Source organism: Staurois parvus, unplaced genomic scaffold (genome assembly GCF_062004578.1).
Source record: "Staurois parvus isolate SC_StPar_1 unplaced genomic scaffold, SC_StPar_1.0 ptg000619l, whole genome shotgun sequence".
NCBI classification, from domain to species: domain Eukaryota; kingdom Metazoa; phylum Chordata; class Amphibia; order Anura; family Ranidae; genus Staurois; species Staurois parvus.
The window spans coordinates 1,698,462-1,714,389 of NW_028318415.1; the positions used below are offsets into that span (position 1 = coordinate 1,698,462).

General features: G+C 41.2%; 1 protein-coding gene across 1 annotated transcript in view; it reads left to right on the top strand.

Moving 5' to 3' along the window:
- Positions 1–15,928, top strand: part of POLR1B (RNA polymerase I subunit B) — a 47,287-nt gene that overhangs the window by 22,780 nt on the left and 8,579 nt on the right. Inside the window, exons 6-12 of the mRNA XM_089693267.1 lie at positions 1,101–1,324; positions 2,032–2,203; positions 4,532–4,703; positions 5,354–5,635; positions 6,675–6,808; positions 9,383–9,553; positions 11,674–11,830. Coding sequence (XP_089549393.1) covers positions 1,101–1,324; positions 2,032–2,203; positions 4,532–4,703; positions 5,354–5,635; positions 6,675–6,808; positions 9,383–9,553; positions 11,674–11,830 — 1,312 coding nt within the window. The remainder of the gene's footprint in view (positions 1–1,100; positions 1,325–2,031; positions 2,204–4,531; positions 4,704–5,353; positions 5,636–6,674; positions 6,809–9,382; positions 9,554–11,673; positions 11,831–15,928) is intronic.

Consider the following 15,928-nt stretch of genomic DNA (forward strand, 5'->3'; position numbering starts at 1 on the left):
TACCCCTGTACAAATCATTAGTAATACCTCATCTGGAATATGCAGTTCAGTTTTGGGCACCAATTCACAAAAAGAACATTGGGGAACTTGAGAAAGTACAGAGAAGGGCAACCAAACTATTAAGAGGCATGGAGGAGCTCGGCTATGAGGAAAGATTAGAGGAACTGAATTTATTCTCTCTTGAGAAGAGGAGATTAAGGGGGGATATGATCCAAATGTATGAATACATTAGTGGTTCATATAGTGAACTCGGTGTAGTTATTCACCCTGAGTTCATCACAGAGGACAAGGGGGCACTCTTTACGTCTGGAGGAAAAGAAATTTAATCCCCAAGCAAAGGTTCTTCTCAGTAAGAGGTGTGAGAATGTGGAATAGACTCCCTCAAGTGTTGGTTTTGGCCAGCTCAGTGGATTATTTTAAAAAAAGTCCTGGATTCTTTGCTAGATACACAGAATATAACTGGATACTAACATTTAAAGGTAAAGTCGATCCAGGGAATATCCAATTGGGGGGGGGGGGGGGATCAGGAAGGAATTTTTTCCCCCTGCAGGAGCAAATTGGATCATGGTTTGCTGGGTTTTTTTTGCCTCTGGATCAACTGTGGGTGTAGAGTTTTTTATAACTTTTTTTTTTTTTTTTTTTTTTTTTTTTTAAATGGTTGAACTGGATGGACTTTTTTGTCTCTTTGCAGCCAGACTAACTGTGTAACTATTTCATTGAAAATTACACAGCACATCAACAAAACAAAGTCTGCCTGTTTTGATGGTTTTTTTTTTTTTTTTCCAAAACCATCCATTTGACATCTTGATTACTTGTCTGTTGTAATCTTTTTGTGAGTCACGTTGTAAGACTGCAGTGCTATCATTCAGATGCTATGACCGTTTGTGCCATAATAAGAGTACCTCCTAGATGCCAGCAAATGAAATGTAATCCTGACCAATTTCACACAGACATTCTGTTGCTGTTTTGCCTTTTTCATTTAATTATTGGATGAATAATTGCAATTACATTTTTCCATATAATGAACAAGAAGTGAAGGGAGAGGATCTCACAGAAGTAAAACTGAAGGATTCTAACATTGTTCTTTTTGTTTTTTCCAGGCACTTGTTAACTTCTCAGATTATCAGATATTCTCAGAGTTGATTAAAGGCAAGGAGGAAAACTCCTTTTACAGAGACTGCATCACCCAGATGCTCAGAGCCGTGATGGAGGAAGGCTGTCACAGTCAACAAGAAGTTCTCAAGTATCTTGGCGAGCGATTCCGTGTTAAGTTCTACCTCCCAGACTGGTATACTGATGAGCAAGCGGCAGAGTTCCTTCTAGAGTAAGAGATACTTGTAACTAAAGGGAAGGCTCACCATTTACCATGAACATTCAAATATTTTATAGTTATGATTTGGGTTCTTTCTATTTTCATATTTGTACATGTAGCACTGCAAACATTTTTATACAGAATGGGCAGAGTAAATTTAGGATCTATGTGCATTTTAGAATAAATGGAACTATATTAAAGTGTTACTAAACCCAGGACCCTGCATCCACTATATCTGGTCTTCTACAATACACACAACATGGAAGTGCAATTATTTTAGTAAATATAAACTGCTAAATACCTTTTCTCCTCAGCAGTTAGAGCAGTCTTGTGACTTCTATCTGTGTCCAGACCACCACTAGCTAAAGCTTGTAGGAGGAGTTTTCTTTATCCTCCTAGGAGGATGGAAATTCCCTAACATCTGGATAATGCTGGTTGGCCCTGTGCTGATTAAATTACTCGCCGGCGCCAAGTGATTACTGACAATCGCCGATGGGGAGGAAGACTTTTTTCTTTACAGTAAACATAGATCCATGTATGGCCAACTTAATTGTTTGAGTTATCTTTAAATCACGTGAGGACTAGAATATCCCTTTTCAAAGACTATACAGGCATTTTATGGGTTAGTAATTGTTATAAGTAACATCATTTTGCAATGTCAAACTCATTTTATGATTGCAATGTGCTAAACACGATCTGTTTTTTACATGATTTTCCAGACAGTGCATTTGCATACACCTTAAATCCAACTTAGAAAAATTCCACATTCTGTGCTATATGACTCGAAAGCTTTTTACTTTTGCCAAGGAAGAGTGTATGGAGGAGAATCCCGACAGCTTAATGACTCATGAGGTTTTGACTCCAGGACAACTGCTTCTCATGTTTTTAAAGGTTTGTTAGTGGCTTTTAAAATGGGAAGCTTATTAATGTTCAAAGGATTGTTAAAATGCAAATCTGTCATTCTTCAACTTCACACTATCCAGTGCCAATAAAGGGCAAAGCAACAGATTCACTTTAAAGCTGGCCCAGGCAACTGCTGACATTTAAAGCAGAGCTAAAAGTATTAATACTCACCTGTCCAACAATCCCGCACTGTCCTCTTCTTTTGAGTGCCAATTCATGGGCCGTTTCATTGACCGGCACAGGATGACGTCAGTCCTGCACATGCAACTAATCGTCCCAGTACTTGGAGACTAGCATGACGCTGTAAGCTGAGCTGTGAATGCTCAGCTCAGTTTACAGCTCTGGTGAAGACAGCAGGCAGGTTGGAGCGTTTTATTGCAGAAAAGACATTGCATGTTTTTTCTGAACTAAAAGTTTGCCTGTTTACTGCTTTTTACAGCGGAACATTCAATCCACTTTCATTGTCCCTTGATGCCCCAAAAGCGGCTTTCTATAAGCTTGGTGTTTTGTATTGTACCTTACGTTCTGCTGCATACTTTCTCATTATACCCATGTGATGGCAGCAGTGCCTGAGCACATAATACACCCAGTTCATAATCCACACTTTATTAACCAGTTTTATGACCGCACTTTACGCAAAAGATGGCTATAATGCAGTCGTCCAGTTCTGGGTGGGAGTCTATAAGACGTCCTCCCAGAATGCTTCCCGTGTGCCCCATGGGGCGCATTGCTGTGTGATTGCTTTGCCCTTCATACACAGCTGATCACAGATTGCGTTAAAGGGCCAATCACAGCGGCTCTTTACCATGTGATCTGCTGTGTCCAATCACAGCTGATCACATAGTAAATAGACTTGGCGGTTATTGGCAGTCCTTTCCTCATGTGGTGACAGTGAAGAGGAGAGCCGGAAACTGGCAATTGTGATAGGGGACGTTTACACTGATAATCAGAGCACTGATCATCAGTGCAGAGCAATCAGTGCTGCCTGTCAGTGCCACCTATCAGAGCAGCCTCATCAGTGCACATCAGTGACGTAGAAAAATTTACTTATTTGCAAAATTTTATAACAGAAACTAAGCAAGCTCTGTTTGTATGGAAAAAAAAAAGATAAAAATTTCACATGGGTACACAGTGTTGCATGATGGTGCAATTGTCATTCACAGTGCAACGGCGCTGAAAATTGGCATGGACAGTGAGGGGGTGAAAGTGGTTAAACACTACAGTTTAGGGGAAGTATTTTGAGGGACAGAGAATATCCCCTTCAACCACAAGTGTAAACTAATCCTAAAGCCTTGTACACACAATGAGAATATCGGACTAAAAATACAGCTTTCGGAACAATCATCGAATCATCTGATCGTTAGTACACAGCTTTTGAGAGCCGATCACAGCAGTGCATGTGAAAATATCTGAAGGGACAGTAGCACAAAAACAAACGAACGATTTTCATTTAATCCTTACAGTATTTGCCTGTATAAAATAATGACCAAGACTGCACATGCTCAGAATCGAAAGAATACATTATAGTACAATATAATACATTACATCACTTCTGAAGTCGTATTCTATCTTACGAAAATGTTTGTAACTTTAGTGACCTAATCATTTTCAATATGAGACTAGCATGCAAAAAAAAAACCTGACGCTCATTCATTTGATATTATCAACATGTGAACTAGGCTTAAGACTTGTAAAAACCTTTTTTTTGTTTTGATACACCTAGGATATATTTAGCTGATTTAATGTGCAGTTGGGCTTTAAAGCACTACTAAACCCAGGGCCCTGCATTCACTATAATTGATCTCCCACAGTACACAAAACATAGAAATGCAATTATTTTAGTAAATGTCAACTGCTAAATACCTTTTCTCATGAGCAGTTAAAGCAGTTTTGTGACTTCTGTCAGTGTCCAGTCGAGCACTTTTCAAAACTTGTAGAAGTTTTCATTCTGCTTTGGGAGGATGCAGGACCCCTGACCTCTGGACGGTGCTGATTGGCCCTGTGCTGAGCACATGCACTTTCCCAAGAAAAAAAAAAAAACCTCTCTAGCAATACACACCAAACTGAGCTTGTGTAGAATGTCTCCACACTGTATTATCGGGATAAGGGTGGTACTGGAAGAAGGGGAGGATCAGAGAACTCAGGATCAAACAGTGTTTTTACACAGTGCAGAGGATTAACCCCTTAGGTTCCACTGTGAGTATAACAAGCATGCTTTACTGCATACAGACTGATTGTACTGTTGTGGGTTTAGTAACACTTTAACTAAAACCAGTGTAATGTGATTTTTTTTTTTTTTTTTTTCTCTAAATATAGGAAAAGATGGAAGGTTGTCTTGTTGCTGCCAAACTCAACTTGGACAAGAGAGCTCAGAAACCCAATCTAGTTCTAAGCACAGAGTCCATCATGAAAATATTTGGTAGCACAACTGATCTCACGCGGGTCTGCGAATATCTGCTCGCTACAGGAAATCTTCGATCTAAAACTGGTAAGCTGAGGCTAATCTTGTAGAGAAAGCTGGTTGAAAACTACAATGCTGAGCTGGGTTTATTTTACTTCTTTAATTCAATGGGTTCTGTAGGGGACATAGTGTAAAATCATATCCATTTAAATTTCCAATAACTGCATTTCTACATCCTATTGCTTGTAGCATGGATAACACCACAGAATACTGCCAGAATTGGCAGAATAATATTGCTGGACTTGTATGCAGTGCCTCTGGATGTTTTTAAAATGTTTTGTAAGGGCCACTGGCAAATGAGGGGGGAAAAATGGGGCAAAAGGGGAGTAATTCTGTCTCTAGGATCTGCACTGGGGAGATCTTCATCTGGGGTTATGCATTGTGTTGTGCAGGCTGTTATCCAGAGGAATTGTGTTATCCTGAAGTCCTCTGATCTTCCCCTGAAAGATGCAGTTGGGTCTTTAATGGCCATAGTGTCGCTCGCCCTAGCAAACTATTGAGCAAAAATAGAAAGGGTCTTCTACTTCCAATTACTTGGAATATAGACCTTGGAAGCATAAGATAATTGTCTTCTTATATTTCTTCCTGAGCAGAGGAGCCAAATGTAATGTTTTTTAACTAAATTTTGCTGAATGTGTACTTTTTTGTTTATCTTCCCGTCTGTCTTTCTTTCTAAGGTCTTGGTATACTCCAGGCTTCTGGTCTGTCGGTAGTTGCAGACAAGTTGAACTTCATTCGGTATCTTTCACACTTCCGCTGTGTGCACAGAGGTGCTGCCTTTGCCAAGATGAGAACCACAACTGTTCGTCGTCTCCTGCCAGAATCTTGGGGTTTTCTATGTCCTGTACACACACCTGATGGCGAGCCCTGTGGGCTAATGAATCACATGACTGTGACATGTGAAATTGTGACACAGACCTCCATCAATGCTCACATGCAGGTTTTGTTATGCACATTAGGCAAGTATTGATCTACTTTCAAGTTTTGCCTATATTGTATTTTGTGAAGGCATCTGATGCCTTTTCTCTGTCAATGAATACAAAGCTCCTTCCTCCTGGCTTAATTTTGTTCCGGGAGTGGGGTGGGAAATTCTCTTCCCGCTGCCAGAACACAGTTCTGTATACTGCATGTGACTGATGCTACTTTTTTACAGCACAGACAGCCACTGCAATTGTTAATTAACCACTTGCCGTCCGGCCGCCCTCTATAAACGGCCAGGGGCGGGCTGCCATTCATTTTGGACTGTGCGTGCTCCCTGGGAGCGCGCAGCACCACGATCCCGTGCCCGCTGTGTCCTCCGGACACAGTGGAACGCTGATCGTCGTACGGGACCTCTGTGCGAGGTCCCGATCATGTGATCACTGATTGGCCAATCAGTGATCACATGAAGAGTAGTAAGCAAGATGTCACTTCTGACATCATTGCTTACTACGTGTCAAATCTGTGAATGATCAGAGGTCACATGGTCACCATAGTGACACTGTACTGCTAGGGTGACAGTATGGAGGGGAAAAAAATAAATAATGATATAAAAATGTAAAATGTTTTTAAAAATTATAATTTTTCGTTCTAAACTAATTTGGGTTATTTTATTTTTTTACTAAAAAGATAACTGAATACATTTTGGCCAAGATGTATGATGAAATTTATTTGCAAAATTTTATAAGAAAAACACTTTTTTCAACATTTTTGGATTTTTTCATTTATAGAGCAAAAAAAATAAAAATCCCAGTGGTGAATAAATACCACCAAAATAAAGTTTTTTATCTGTCTCAAAAAAATGCTAAAAATTCATATGGGTACAGTGTTGCATGACCGCACAATTGTCATTCAAAGTGTGATAGCGCTGAAAGCTGAAAATTGGCCTGGACAGGAAGGGGGTAAAAGTGTTCGGACTTGAAGTGGTTAAGTAAATATATAGTTTGGACCAGCTTGGTCCAAATGAACTGTTTAAAATTAAGTGGAACATGGAGATCAGCTTTATTCTTTCTTCTTTAGGTGTCACTCCTGTTGATGGAATTCCAGGAAAGCCCTTAGCGGATTGCTACCAGGTTATGCTAGATGGTGCCATGGTGGGCTGGATAGACCAAGACTTGACTCCGAATCTTGTCAGTACTCTAAGAACTTTTAAGGTATGTTTTTTTTTTTTTCCTTATATAAATAACATAATGTGACTAAACAACCTAGTATTTATTCACTAGTAGCGCTGTGAAAAAAAGATATTCACATAAAGCAATATCGGTCAAAAAATTAAATGTATAAATGCACAAGTGTCCTTCAACACACCAAGTGTTTCTAAAAGGATAGGTTCACCTTTTGCTAAAAAATAATTCACTTTTTTTTGCAGATAAAAAATTGTGCATTTATTATATTTTGTTGCAGGAGCCTGTAAACCATTGCACAGTCATCAACAGATCGCTGGTGCCATGCAGGTCTCCTGCAGACCTGTTATATCTGCTTGCCCATACGGGATGTACGGGCAAGCAGATATACTGACAGGAAGAATTAATAAACTACCACAGTGCTCTCCAGCGCCGTGGAAGTTCATTGAGAGCTACAAGCCGACAGCCACTAAGGCTGTCGGGACTTGTAGTTTCTCATTCACAGAGGACTGAATGACGCAGATGGGCAGGCAGAGCGGGGAGGAGCGGAGTCTTGTCTATTCATAACATGTTACACCCTGAATATGGGTGTAACGTAACATGTTATGAAAGGTGAACTTATCCTTTTAAATGAAGGTTCCCAAAGTCTTAACATAAGTGAACGTATGTGACCAGTCCAAACATTCTGCTTAAATTTAAAGTGACAAGTCTACTCTTGTATCCTCTTCCACTAAACCACACCATGGATGTACATCCAGTGACTTCACCCCAGTCCATTGTGACTCACCAGATAAAATTGCCATATTTAAGGTAGGCAATATCTGCATTAATGTCGTATCCATGCATTGTGTTCTGACTGTGTATATTGGGTACACTGCGTGTCTGTACTGTATATGCTCTAGGTGCATGTTTTTCTGTAGGGGAGCAAAGTTTAGCAGGGTATAATACCGACTTTCCTTTTTTTTTTTTTTTTTTTTTTTTTTTTTTTCTTTTTTCAAGATTAATAGGCATCAACAGCAACTTTTCAACTGCTTCAGAGGAATGTGGTGACTGCCACTGCTGATCTTTCCTTCTGAAAATGTCCTGGTCTTACATTTTTGAGTCACAGTCCTTGAACAAGTTTTCCTATAACAAATCCTGAATTCTCTTTTGACACGTATTCGCTGCATACTTCTTCTTCTCTGTCAAAGTGGTTGTAAAGGCTGAAGATTTTTTACCTTCATGCATTCTATGCAAAAAAAAAAAACTATTGTGTGCAGCAGTGCCCCCAGCCCTCTCAATACTTACCTGAGCCCCAACGAGATCTAGCGATGTGCACGACAGCCTCGGCTGTCCCGAGTCTCTGCCTCATTGGCTGAGACAGCAAGCAGGAGCCATTGGCTCCCGCTGCAGTCATTCACAGCCCATCAGCCAATGAGAGGGGGAGGCAGGGCCATGCTGCGGCTCAGTGTGTGAATACATACAGTGGTTGCCCTCATAGCAAGCTGCTTGCTATGGGGGCACCCAACAGAAAGGAGGGGCTATGAGAGCCTGCGGTTGACCCGAGAAGAAGAGGATCCAGGTTGCTCTGTGCCAAACCACTACACACAGCATGCAAGTATAGACATGTTTGTTATTTTGCAAAATAAAATAAAAAAAATTAACCTTTAGTATCGCTTTAAGAAATATTTAAAGCCATATTAATGTATTAATAATGTATGCACAACAAGAGAATCATTGGCAGTCCATAATTTTCTCTTTTGACAGGTGCACTTTAACCACTTGCCTACCGGGCACTTATACCCCCTTCCTTACCAGGCCAATTTTCAGCTTTCAGCGCTGTCGCACTTTGAATGACAATTGCGCGGTCATGCAACATTGTACCCGTAATGAAATTTTTATAAATTTTTTTTCACATAAATAGAGCTTTCTTTTGGCAGTATTTTCTCACCACTGGGTGTTTTTATTTTTTACGCTATGAACATTAAAAGAGCAAAAAATTTTAAAAAGTTGTTTTTGTTTCTATTATAAAATTTTGCAAACCAGTAATTTTTCTCCTTCACTGATGTGCGTTGATGGGGTGGCACTGCTGAGCACCGATCATCCGTGCCCTGATGATTGGTGCCGATCCCTCCTCTGACAACTGCCGGTTCTCGGCAGTACTTTCCTCACGCTGTCACAGCGTGAGGAAAGTGCAGCTGATAACCGGCAATTGCATTTCCCGGTGATCAATGTGTCATTGGACACGGCTGATCACATGATAAAAGGCTGCTGTGATTGGCCTTTTACCACATCGTATGATCAGCTGTGTCCGTAGGACATAGCGATCACGGAGATCACCAGGGGCGCGCAGGAGAGTGCGTTCTGGGAGGAAGTCATATGTCGCCCTCCCAGAACTGGCCGGCCGCAGTGAAGCCGTCATTCGGCTATCTGTGGTCAGCTAGTGGTTAAGAAAGGTATGTAGAGTTGATTCCCCGAAATGCAAATAAAACATTTTTGTATACCTGTTTTAACAATTTCTCATTTTATTATCATGTAATGTAAACAGAGTCCGTTTTACCTAACAGTAAATGATGGCCTTTGTGCTATTTATTACAGCTTTGGTTCATTTTGTTTCAATAATAGGTAACCCAGGAAAAAAAGATTCCACCCTGGACAGAAATAGTGCTGATTCCAATGACTGGGAAGGCCAGTCTATATCCTGGACTTTTTATCTTTACCACTCCTTGTAGAATGGTTCGTCCTGTCAGGAATCTAGCTGTTGGGAAAGCAGAGCTTATAGGAACATTAGAACAGGTATGTAGAGGACTCGATTAATATACCAAAGTAAAAAGTGTTCACATATGTGATTAAAATAAAACGCTACTAAAGTGTCCCTTGCATCAACTACTGTATGTTTTTCATGTTTGGCGTTTCCAATACTGCTCATGACAGTGCCTTCATCTTCGTTTCTTATCATAAGAGAAGTGCTGACTTTGTTCAGATCTCACTGAGGCTCACACATGGCCCAAACGGAGTATGTGTATCAATATGGCCTCAGACAGCTCTCCTCCACAGACTATGCCCCCTGGTGCATTTCACTCCACCCACCGGGGCTTAGTCATAGAGGATGTAACGGGAGTCACTTTCGGTGGGGGGCCCATGGAACCCAGCTCACTTTGGAGAGGTGGGGAGACCCCTGTCTCAGCTCCCCATATCCCTCTTATGTTTATATCACCCTGTGCCTGTTAAGGGTACAGGGTGATCTGTCCTAATATTGTGTGGGCTTTGTCTCAGACTGTGTAGACATGTTTAGGAGATGGGTGGGGTTTGTTGATTGTTTAATGTTATGTGGCTGCATCCCATTTTTCTATTGCTTCTGACTTGGGAGCAAACTATTATGGGATGTATGTGTTTGTGTATTAGCTTAGTGGGGGGGTGTCTCCAGCAGCCCTCCCTCCTGATGGGACTGTCTGCTGGTGTGAAGTTTGAATACCTGTGTGTCTCTTGTTACTAAATGTAGGTTGCCCTGCCCTATGTCATTATGCAGGGAGGGGGGATTGTCCCCTGAGTGTATATATCTTGTATCTGTGTTCAAATAAAGAGTTTTAGTCTTGTATGGTCGACTGTGGTGTCTCTTGTCGGTGTTTGGATGGGAAAGCGGTATTCTAACGGAAGTACTCACGCTCAGTCTGGGTCGGTTATGTTTCAGAGCACCTCTATGATTAAGCCTTGGTGGGCGGGGCAAAACGTCCCATATTGACAGACATACTCTGGTCGTGACGGTGTGTGGCTTTCTTCTAATACAAGGGCCGTCACTGGTGGATGAATGAGTTCACCCCCATCTCTGAGGACCAGAGAGATCGGTTCTCCCCTTGCAGCACTCCAAGTTCTATCTGAGATCACCGAGGCTCAGTTATACTTCTTGGGCTAAGTCCCAGCATCTGTGCTAAAGCGTTTATGCAAATTTTAACTCTGTATACTTTAACCAGCCAGTTATAAAGTCTTCACCCTCTCGCGACCAGTTCCTCTGTCACCACTAACTATGACATGCCAATGTAAAAATTCCTTGTACTCTCACACAGATCTTCCCACTGCTCCTGCCCATTGCTCTAATAGAACATAGCTCTGATCAGATTGATCACTCTCAGAGAAGAGAATATTTCTTTCTGCAGTTTTGACAGTGTTCTTGCAAAATACAGAAAGCATTGAAGGACTCTGCATAAGGAATAAGTATGGGTCCTTTTCTAAGACCCTTTGAAGGTTTGTTAGACATTTTGGGGTGTATGCATATTAAAAAAAATTTATTTACATGGAGCTTTTGAAAGGTTGTTTTTTATGTAGGAATATATGAACTGCTGTTATTGTAATTGAAGTAGTGTTAAACCTAAAACCAATAATGTAATATATTGCAGCTTACAAATCGATGTGGTAGCTGCATTAGTTTTTCTTTTTTTTTTAAGACTTTTTTTCTCTCTGTTTTCACCTGATGATCTGGCCAGTAACACACCTCCTGAATTAGAGTGCCTCCACTTTAAATGAATGAGTACAGAGGTCACATTGGGACAGCAGCATTGTCTGTTTGCGGGGAGGGGAATATTAGATGTACTAGAAGATTTACTAACAAACTGAAGCCAAACTCCATCTAATACTTTATAAGCAGTTAAAGCAATAGATGTTTTCCTTTTGGGATAAAGGTTTTACATAAAAGCTGCCCATTGTAGGCACCCCTGTCCGTAGTAAATGGTTTGTGTCAGCCCCCTAACTGCTACATCTGCAGAACTGCTTTTTCTGTTTAACAATGACTTACTAGCCAGATCACCAGGTGAAAGTAAAATGTCACATCTAAGAATTGGTAAGCTGCAATATTATTTTTTCTTTTGTATCCTGTAAAACCACTTGAATTTTAACTTTGACATGTTGTGTATTTTTTCCAGGTCTTTTTAAACATAGCAATATATGAAGGCGAAATTGTACCTGGTGTCACCACTCATCAGGAGCTCTTTCCACACAGTCTGATGAGTGTGGTAGCTAACTTCATTCCCTTCTCTGACCACAACCAGAGCCCCAGGAACATGTACCAATGCCAGATGGGTAAGGCTATTTCTGTGCATGTATTAGAAAACAAATCGTGTACTGTTGCCTACCATGAACTGACAAAGTGCAACCCTAACAGCACAAAATCTGCTCTGATATGCAGTTTTACTTCTCTTTTACGGAATATACTTAGTACAATCACTGATACATTAAACAATCCAAAATGTGACTTTTACTGCATAGACAGGTTATCCTGTAGATCCAATCAGAAAGAGGGATGCTGACCGCTCCCGCATGGATCTGATTCTGTGCTTATGGTCAGAATCTATAAAACTGGCAAGATCACCTGATATTTGCTAATAAATTACATTAACAGCAATAGAAGGGACATGTATAGCATCCTTTTATTAGGAAAAAAAAAGAATGCATTACTTGAGTATTTGTTTTAGGCCCTGTTCACACATACTGCATTGACCTGCATTTTACTGCACTGGAAGAATGCAGGTCTCCACAAAGAAAAGTAGAAAACAATTGCTTTATATGGGTCCTGTTCACACCACAATGCTGCCATTATGTGCATTGTTAAAATGCTACATGTATGCATTTTAACGGAATGCAATGCTTGTATATGCACGTTAACGCAGTGTAAATCTATTGTACATAAAAAAAAACATTTTATTAATTTCTCCCTTACAAGGACCCATAGCAATTTAACAAACATAAAAAAGCCTGTCAGCACATGCTAACACATGGTTCAACAAACATAAACATGCACACCAAGCAATATTTCACATATGCACAGACCCTTACGGGTTACATAAACTTTTAAATGAGATAGATATACACACACGTGTGTGTGTGTGTGTGTGTGTGTGTGTGTGTGTGTACACAGGAAGTATATGTGTGGTTTTTGTTGTGTGTTTTTGTTTTTTTTGTTTTTTTACTAAAATAAAAAATGTTATACATACTTCCTCTGTATATTGCACAGAGCGACCCTTGCCTTCGCATAGCTGTGTGCTGTCAGACAGTGTGCCCCTATGTGATATACATAATCTTTTAGTGAAAGTTTAAAAAAAAAAGCCCTTAAACCCCACCCCCACATACACACAAACCTGAATGCACCCATCAGGGCACCTACGTGTGAAAACTGTCTCTTGGGATAGACAATTTACCTATCTTAGCACATGCTGAAATGAGAGCAATACAGTAATACCTCAGTTTACGAATTTAATTCTGCAGGATAGCGAAAAATTCATTTACTGAAACGCCGTTTCCCATAGGAATGCATTGAAAACCAATTAATCTATTCCGAAGGTCAGAAAAAAGTAAACGCTACTAAAATACCGTCATGCGGTATTTTAGTAGTGACAACCATGTGTTAATGTTTCAGCTGTCAGTGGGGTTCCCACTCGTATGGATTTTGAGGGGAAATCCTACGCCAAAATAAAAAAAAAGGTGTGGGGGTCCCCCCAAAATCCATACCAGACCCTTATCTGAGCATGCAGCCCAGCAGTTTGGGAAAGGGGGGGCGAGTGCCCCCCTCCTGAACCATACCAGGTCACCGGCCCTCAACATGGGGAGTTGATGAGGGCAAGGGCCTCTTCCCCACAACCCTAGCTGGTGGTTGTGGGTGTTTGCGGGCAGGGGGCTTATCAAAATCCCCCCCCCCCCCTAAAAAAACTAAAATGTCCCCCACAGTAGATCCAACATCAATCAAGATGCCCGTCGACCCGAGATGAGAATGAAAAAAAAAAGGCTCCACTTCCAATGATTGCAAAACGCACCACCCCCCCCCCCCCCATGTTGAGGGCAGGTAGCCTGGTATGGTTCAGGAGGGGGGCGCTCGCTCCTCCTTTCCCGACCTGCTGGGCTGCATGCTCAGATAAGGGTCTGCTATAGATTTTGGGGGGACCCCCACAGCTTTTTTTTATTTATTTTTTTAATTTTGGCGTGGGAGTTCGCCTCAAAATCCATACCAGATCCGATACCGGATGGTATCTGTATTTGGCGTGGGAGTTCGCCTCAAAATCCATACCAGATCAGATACCCTTCGGATCTGGTATGGATGGTAGGGGGGACCCCACTCGTTTTTTTTTTTTTTTGTTTTTGTTTTTTTTTTTTTTTTTTATTTATTATGGTGCCGGGTTTTTAAATGTAATTACCACTTTATTTTATTTTTTTCTTTACTATAGCTCAGAAATTCAGCTGTCACTTTCCTCCCAGCTAAAAGAGCTTTCATTTAGTTTATTTCCTTTTAGTTTCTTAAAAGAAACAAGTTTCCTTTAACCACTTGAGCCCCAGAGGATTTACCCCCCTTAATGACCAGGCCTTTTTTTGCTGTTTGGCGCTGCACTAATTCAAATGATAATTGCGCGGTCATGCAATGCTGTACCCAAACGAAATTTACGTCCTTTTTTTCACACAAATAGAGCTTTCTTTTGGTGATATTTGATCACCTGTGCGCTTTTTATTTTTTGCGCTATAAACAAACCACGAAAATTTTGAAAAAAAAACAATATTTTCTACTTTCAGCTATAAAAAATATATCGTAAACTCAAAGTTAGTCATAAATTTAAGCCAAAATGTATTCTGCTACATGTTTTTGGTTAAAAAAAATCCTGTGCATTAGCGGGCAAACTGGTGCTATCTATCGGAAGTCACCAGTGACACTAATACAGTGATCAGTAAAAATCTGTTCACTGATCAATGACACTGGTGACAGGGCAGTGAAGGGGTCAACTCGGGGGGGGGGGGGGGCGATCAAGGGGTTAAATGGGATTACTGGTGTACTGGCGGGCAATCTGGCGCTATCTGGGAGGGGTGCTAACACTATCGGAAGTCGCCAGCGACACTGATACAGTGATCGGTACAAATCGGTTCACTGATCAGTGACACTGGTGACAGGGCAGTGAAGGGGTTAACTGGGGGGGAGATTAAGGGGTTAAACGGGATTACTTGTCTACTGGCGGGCAATCTGGCGCTATCTGGGAGGGGCGCTAATACTATCGGAAGTCGCCAGCGACACTGATACAGTGATCAGTAAAAATTGGTTCACTGATCAGTGACACTGGTGACAGGGCAGTGAAGGGGTTAACTGGGGGGGGAGGAGGAAGGGCGGCGATCAGGGGGTTAAATGTGTCCTAGGTGTGTTCTAACTGTTAGTGTAGTGCTTTGTACTCACTTTTACTGTGTCTTCTTCTCTGTCTGGAACGGAATGTGTCCAGGCAGAGAAGAATTACATCATATCCTGCCCTGTGTAAATGTCAACACAGGACAGGATAGGACAGGGACCGATCTTCTGATTTCAGCCATACATCACTGGCTGAAATCTAATGATTGATCCCTCCGGGATCGAATCGTGTCACCTGTGGGTCGGCGGGAGCGCGCGCGCCCCCTACCCGCGAAAGTGTCGGGAGCGCGGAGCCCATTTTAAAACGTGCTTTTGTGCTCCACTGCCGCCCTGCACACGTATATATACAGTGGCAGGGTGGCAAGTGGTTAACTCCGGGGAAAGTGACAGCTAATTCTGTGAGCTATAGTGAAGAAGAAAAAAAAGGCAGCAATTGCATTAAAAAATCGGCGTTTATAAAGCGAGGTATTACTATATTTCTAGGGCTATTATTTGTAGTGAACCTTAAAATATTGACCAGTAGGGGCTTTTGAAGCCTTGCCTATGGAAAATAGGGTGCTGAAGCATTTTGTGGGCAGATGCACAAATTTAAAGTTTGACTTGAGTATTAACTTGGCGCAACTTCACTTTTTCTATTTTGCCAACAAATTGGGTAATATATTGTTTGTGTGCCCCAAAATAATTTTTTACTGAAATTATTGTACTTGTGTGGCAAAAAAATTGGAACTCCCATTTTATTTTTCATGGCATCTGCTTCCAGAAAAGCAAAATGGTTAAAATACAGAGAAAAAGGTCCATCCTACCAATATCAACAAAATTTAGAAATCATATAATGCCAACCTGGGTCTGACACTCTGCTGAGGAAGCAGTTCTGCCATAATATGCAATAATTGGTATTACAGGTATTGATGAAATGTTGATATTTTATCAATAAGGCCCCATTCACTCTCGATTTACATTCAATGCGATTCTGCCTGCGATTCCAAATCGCGGTAACACACTCCACATGCGTTTGTGTGCCATTC